Genomic DNA, 7118 nt, shown 5'->3' with positions numbered 1-7118 from the left:
GAATAAATTACTCATTGAATAATTAATATTTAACTATCTAGTTAATTAGGTGTGTGCAACCTTACCATAAAATGTAGTCCTAACCAACCAAATTATGACACATCATCAATCTCAAATTGATTATACTTATAACCAATTGAAATCAATTGTTCATAATCACATATAGTCGGACTCAATTTGTGATAGTGCATCTCAGCCATTAAAACTTGATTTGATGATAACTTTCAATCTAATAGTTCGATTAGGGCTCATGACCAGTCGATTTAATCGTTACAACATCAAGATCACTTTGGTGAAATGAGATTAAGGATCTAATGACCAAAATCAAGATGTATATTTCCAATGTGAAATCACCCTTTTACTCTCCATGTGAGGTTAAATACGAGTTACAAAATAGGGTGTCAACACAGATGGAGAGCAAGAGCCTACAAATGAGGACTCGAATATAAGTAGAAAAAGAAAGACTACCTCAGATGTTTGGTCTCATTTTACAAGGAAGAAAGTTGAAGGAAAAGTTAAAGCCCAATGCCATCATTGTAACAAACTTTACTTGGTGAGTCTAGCCAAGGTACAACTCATTTGCGTAATCATTTAACAAGATGTCCACGGATGAAATTTAAAGATATAAGGGATATGAGACAACAAGTCTTGATCAAACAACAAAATAAGGTGGATGGAACCATGAGTTTGAGTACTTATCAATTTGATCAAGTTAGAGTGAGGAATAAGCTTGCTCGTTTGGTAATCTTACATGAATATCCTCTTTCAATGGTTGACCATATTGGGTTTAAAGAATTTGTGGCCAATCTTCAACCTATGTTTAAACTTGTCATAAGAAATACTTTGAAGAGTGACATTCTTAAGATCTATGATAATGAGAGGGAGAAAGCTTTGAAGATGACGGACAAGAATGGAAGTAGGATGGCCATTACAACCGATATGTGGACTTCAAGTAACAAAAAGAGAGGGTTTATGGTCATTACCGCTCATTTCATTAATCATACTTGGACGTTGCAAAGCTGGGTTCTAAGGTAATTTTTTTTTTTATCTATAAATTGAATGTTAAAGACTTTACATTTAGAATGTTTATTGAGTTATGTTATAATTATTCATATTATTTTTCTAGGTTTGTTTATGTTCCTTCTCCACACACAAAAGAAGTCCTTGCTGAAGTCCTTGTTAATTGTTTTTTAGAGTGGAACATTGATAGGAAGTTGTCTACAATAACTGTTGATAATTATAGTACTAATGATGCCATGATTAGACTTCTTTTGAATAAGCTTGATACTAGTTCTCTTATGTTGGGTGGGTCTATGTTGCATATGAGGTGTGCTGCACATATTTTGAATTTGATTGTTCAAGATGGGTTGTCTCTTATTGGTGATGGTATTGAAAGGATTCGTGATAGTGTGATTTATTGGACTGGATCACCAAAAAGAAGGCAAAAATTTGAAGAAAATGCACGTCAATTGCGTGTTCAATGCACCAAAGAGTTAGTCTTAGATTGTAAAACTCGTTGGAATTCAACTTACTTAATGCTTTCTACTGCATTGATTTATAAAAATGTTTTCTCACGTTTGGCTAAACGTGAAATATCTTATACTTGTTTACCATATGATTATGATTGGGAGTTAGCCAAAGATATTTGTGGGAAGTTGGAGTTGTTTCATAGTGCGATTGAGTTTTTCTCTGGTCGTAAGTACCCCACAACTAATATGTATTTTAATTTGGTGTGTGAGTTGAAAATTACATTAAATGAATGGAGTGTGTCTTCAAATGAGATGATAAGTACGATAGCAGAAAGCATGCTTGCTAAGTTTAATTCTTATTGGGCTAATGTTAGTGTTGTTATGGCTATTGCTGCTATCTTAGATCCAAGATATAAGATGAAGTTATTAGAATTTTATTATCCTAACATTTATGATGATAATTCTAATTTGGAGATTGAAAAAATTAAGAATCTTTGTTATGATTTGCTTGATGAGTATAAAGATATAAATGAGTCCTCTGTAGATAATGAAGGAAGTTCTCATATTCCTGCTAGTACTTCAAGCCCTGTGGCACAAATGAAATTTAGGTTGAGTGGGGCAATGTCATCTTTTGATGAGTTTGTGAATAATAGTTCAAGTAGTTCAAAGAAACATGGGAATGCTAGAATGGAATTTGATCATTTCATTGATGAGGGAGTGTTAAAGAGGAGTGAAGATTTTGATATTTTGGGATGGTGGAAAAGTAATGGTTTAAAGTATCCTACTTTACAAAGGATTGCAAGAGACATTTTAACCATTCCTATTACAACTGTTGCTTCAGAATTGGCCTTTAGCACTAGTGGGAGACTTTTAAGTCCACACCGTAGTAGGCTACATCCCAAGACTATAGAGGCAATGATGTGTGCTCAGAATTGGTTATGGAGTGAAATCAACGGTTAGTAATTGTCTAATTTCTATTTATAAAATTAAAATTGTATTTTTATATTTGCTAGTTACAATTTGATATTTCATTCTTTAATTCATTGTTGTTGTAGGTTCTTCAACTATGTCCGGAAATTGTACACTTCAATCAATTCTTGATGATGGGGAGCCTAATGAAGAGGATGGGAGTTGTGTCACAATTATGGATGATTAAACATTTTGTATTAATTTAGTAGCCTTTTTAATTTCTTAAACTTGTTGGATTAATTTGTTGGTTTGTAATTATTCTAAGCCTTTTTAGCATTTTGTAATTTTTTAGCCTTTTTAATATGTTGGTTTGTGGAGGATAAGACATTTTGTAATTTCTTACACTTGTGGGATTTGTTTTGTAACTTTTTATTTTTTAATTTCTTAAACTTGCTGGACTTGTGATACTTAGTTCTTGGACTTATTGGATTTATTTTATTTTTATGTTTATTTGATGATTTTAGTTATGATTTATTGATTTATAGATGTATAATTAAATTAACAGGTGATTTATTGATTTATGATTAACTTATAATTTGCATTGATTTGGCTGCATATGCCAAAAATCTTAATGGGCTTGAATTGGTTGCCTAATAATGCCTTGAATGGGCTTAAATTGGCTGCCCAATTAATGGGTTGAATTGGCTGCCTAATAATGCCTTGAATGGGCTTAAATTGGCTGCCCAATGAATGGGCTTGAATCTGGCAAAAAAAAAAAACTCAATGGGCTTTAAAAAAAAAATCGATTGGTCCAGATTTGGGCCCAACCAGTTAAACGGGGCCCGCGGGGCCCGACGGGACGGGTCTGGGTCCCGAAAAAAAACCCGATTAATAATCGGGCCAGGTCTGGGTTGCGGGTCTTGACCCGCTGATCGGGCCTGGGTATACAAAAACTCGACCCAAACCCGACCCGTTGCCACCCCTAAACAAAATTATGAGATTCAAAAGTTACCGCAAAGAATGGTCGGTAAAAGGTATGGGTCTAATAATTGTATCCGCAAAGTCAACATTACCGGTGAGAGTGTGAGTCTAATAAACAAATAGGATGGTCAACTTGTTCTTTACCATTTTTTTTATTTGCCCAAACCTACTAGACTACTACTGCTTTCAGATTTTTTGTGATCTATCTTCCTGTCTTTTCTTTCACTGACCAAGAAGAAATGGCCGAAGCAATGCCGTTTGAAATTGCACGAAAGATTATTGAATTACTGGGCTCCACTACTTTTGAAGAGCTTGGATTCATTTGGGGTGTCACAGATGAGCTCCAGAAATTGAAGGGCACTGTTTCCACTATTCAAGATGTGTTTCAGGACTCAGAGGAGTCGCAGTACAAGGAGGATGGAGTCCGAGTCAGGGGCTGGATCATGAAGCTCAGAGGCGCAATTTATGATGCGGATGACTTGTTGACCGATCTGTCCACTCAAGATTTGCGGCGGAGGGAGATGGATGGTGATGAAATGGCTAAGAAGGTAGGTACTTTCTTCTCGAGTTCAAACCAAGTTGCTTTTCGTCTTAAGATGGCTCACAAACTAAAAGCAATGGTGGAAAGACTTAAAGAAATAGAAAATGATATGAAGAATTTAGAGTTGGTAGTATGTCGTCCACAGGCAACGGTTGTGTCTGGGGAGAGGGGCCAAACTCACTCATTTGTAGAAGAATTTTTTTGGGGGAGAGAAGAGGATGAGAATAACATCATAGGTCTATTATTGAACTTTGATGAGGGACTCAATGTCTCATTTATATCCATTGTGGGAATCGGAGGGCTAGGGAAAACTACACTTGCTCAACATGTATACAATGATGAGAAAGTGAAGGCTTATTTCGAGCTAAAGATGTGGGTGTCTGTCTCTGAGGTCTTTTCTGTGAAAACAGTTGCTGAAAAGATAATTGAATGTGCAACTAGAAGGAAACCTGATAATCTTCCTTATGTGTTCTTGGAAAATAGAGTTCACCAAGAGCTTGATCAAAAGAAGTTTTTGCTTGTGTTGGATGATGTGTGGAATGTGGAAAATGGAGAATGGTCTAACTTAAAAAGTCTTTTGATGGGTGGCTCAATGGGAAGTAAAGTGCTGATAACCACACGGACGAGATATGTTGCAAAGATAACTAGCACAGTCTCACCGTATTTTCTAAAAGGCTTGTCAGTAGAAAAATCTTGGTCTTTATTAAAGCGAATTGCATTTAACAATGGGGAAGACAGCAATCCTGACCATGAAGATATTGGAAAGAAAATTGTAGAAAAATGTCAGGGAGTGCCTCTTGCTATTAAGATGATAGGAAGAGTATTATATTTCAAAAGGACAGTGGATGAATGGTCAGATATCGAGAATAAAGAACTTACAAATATAGATCAAGAAGAAAATAATATTTTACCAATTTTAAAATTGAGTTACGACTATCTCCCAGTACACTTAAAGTGTTGTTTCACTTATTGTTCAGTGTTTCCTAAAGATTATGAGATTCGAAGGTTGGCATTGATACAACTATGGATTGCACAAGGATTTATCTGATCATCAGATAAAAACTCACAATTAGAGGATGTTGCTGATGAGTATTGCATGGATCTACATTTAAGGGCCTTCTTCCAAGAAACTAAAGAAGATTACTTGGGGAATATAACTACTTTTAAAATGCATAATTTAGTCCATGATCTTGCACAATCACTCTCAAGAACTGAGTGCACACTTTTTGATTCCAATGCACAAAATTTCAATGAAAATGTTGGCCATCTATCATTTCCATTCTACAATGTTTTTGAGAAGAATATAAGCTTGTTAGTTAAAGCAAAGAAGACACACACATTTATTTTGACATCCAATCCTAGGTACTCTGATCAAGAAGTAGAAAAAGAATCGCCTTTCAGTAGACTTATTTCTCCTAGTCAAAAAGTCAAGAAAGAATCATCTCTTAAAAGGCTTATTTTTAGTTTCAGATGCTTGCGTGTGTTAGACCTGCATGATTTAAAAATTGTGATGGTGTCAAATTCTATAGATAATTTGAAATATCTGAAGTACCTTGATCTTTCCGAGAATGACATTAAATTTCTCCCTAGTTGTATTATAAGACTGCTGCATTTGGAAACATTAACGCTCTCTAGATGCGTCAATCTTAAGGAATTACCAAAAGACATTCAAAAAATGGTTAGCCTCAAGCATCTTGAGATAGATGGTTGTAAGAGTTTGACTCATATGCCATGTGGATTAGGGCAATTGATTCTTCGGACATTACCACTATTCGTTGTGAGCAAAGATCCTATAGGTTCCTCCTCCAAGCCTTGTGGTGAACTAGCCGAAATGAACAAGCTAAACAATGTGAGGGGAGGACTACATATTAAAAATTTGTCATGGTTGAAAGATGCTACTTCAGAAACCAAGGCTGCCAATTTGAAGGACAAGAAACATCTCAGAGATTTGAAATTAAGTTGGGATTCAGATGGTAATGATAGCACCAATGTCCATTCTAGTGAAAATTCATGGGAAGGCCTCGAACCACACCCTACATTAAAGAAATTGCAAGTGATAGGGTACCCAGGTGAGACATTTTTGAGATGGCTTCCTTCATTAACAGGTCTTGTTAAATTAGAAATATGGCAATGTGTGTGGAAACATCTATCACCATTGTATCAACTCCCGTCTCTTCGAGAACTATATCTTAAAAGTATGATTGGTTTGGAATGCGTATCAATCAGAAGATGACTAATGAGGTCTCTGCTTCATTGCCAACATCGCAGAAATTTTTTTTCCCTGCTCTAGAGTCACTCAAACTCTGGGATTGCCCTAATCTAGACGGATGGTGGAGGAGTGATAATGATCAAGGCGATGTGGCAACAAAACCGTCAACATCAAGTCAACAGTATCAACAACATATATCGTTGCCTTTCTTTCCTCGTCTTTCTTACTTGTATATAAGGAATTGCGTGAAGCTAACTTGCATGCCATTGTTTCCAAATCTTAAGGAAGGGTTAATACTGAGCAATGCCAACTTGAAGCCATTGCAACAAACAATGGCAATGACGATGGATATGACAATAGAATCTTCATTTCTCACCTTGTCCTCCTCCCCACCCCTTTCTAAATTAAAGTCTCTGTCCTTGTTTAGGATGCAAGACATAGAGTCTTTGTCAGAGGATTGGCTACAAAACTTGACTTCTCTCGAGTATCTAGAGATTTGGGCATGTCCTAGACTAAAATCTCTGTCTCGATTTATGCAACATCTGACCTCCCTCAAGAAGTTGGAGATTGGGGACTTCGAGGAGTTTGATTTGATTTGTGATGAGAGTGATAATGGCACAAAATGGGTTTCTAATCTACAAGAGATCAGGCTTTCAATTTTTCCCCACTTGGAGACTTTACCAAAGTGGATTGGCAACCTCAAATTACTTCAAAGCCTTAAAATTGACGAATGGCCCAATCTAACATCACTTCCTGAATGGATCGGCAACCTCACATCACTTCAAAAGATTGAAATTTATTTGTGCCCCAAATTGACATCACTTCCTAAAGGAATGCGTAACCTCCGCTCTTTACAGAGCTTGGAAATCATCAACTGTCCCAAGTTGAAGGAAAGTTGCCGGGAACAAATTGCTCACATCCCAATTTTTCGAAATCTGTAAGGATGAAATTCTTGTTCAGCCACTGATATGCTTCAGCTTTTTTGGGTAGGTACTTCGACATGTACTTT

General features: G+C 36.2%; 2 protein-coding genes across 2 annotated transcripts; both read left to right on the top strand.

The window, feature by feature from the left end:
* Positions 1–681: 681 nt before the first annotated feature.
* On the top strand, positions 682–2323 carry LOC115980336 (zinc finger BED domain-containing protein RICESLEEPER 2-like). Its single transcript, XM_031102600.1, has 3 exons — positions 682–1031; positions 1127–2245; positions 2311–2323. Exons 1-3 carry the CDS (start codon positions 682–684, stop codon positions 2321–2323), a joined length of 1482 nt encoding a protein of 493 aa, XP_030958460.1.
* A 1275-nt stretch (positions 2324–3598) lies between these two features.
* Positions 3599–4948, top strand: LOC115980335 (putative disease resistance protein RGA3). Its single transcript, XM_031102599.1, has one exon. It carries the CDS (start codon positions 3599–3601, stop codon positions 4946–4948), a length of 1350 nt encoding a protein of 449 aa, XP_030958459.1.
* Positions 4949–7118: the final 2170 nt, after the last annotated feature.

This window comes from Quercus lobata, chromosome 3, assembly GCF_001633185.2.
Source record: "Quercus lobata isolate SW786 chromosome 3, ValleyOak3.0 Primary Assembly, whole genome shotgun sequence".
In the NCBI taxonomy this organism is placed as follows: Eukaryota; Viridiplantae; Streptophyta; class Magnoliopsida; order Fagales; family Fagaceae; genus Quercus; species Quercus lobata.
This window is presented reverse-complemented; position numbering and strand designations above follow the sequence as displayed.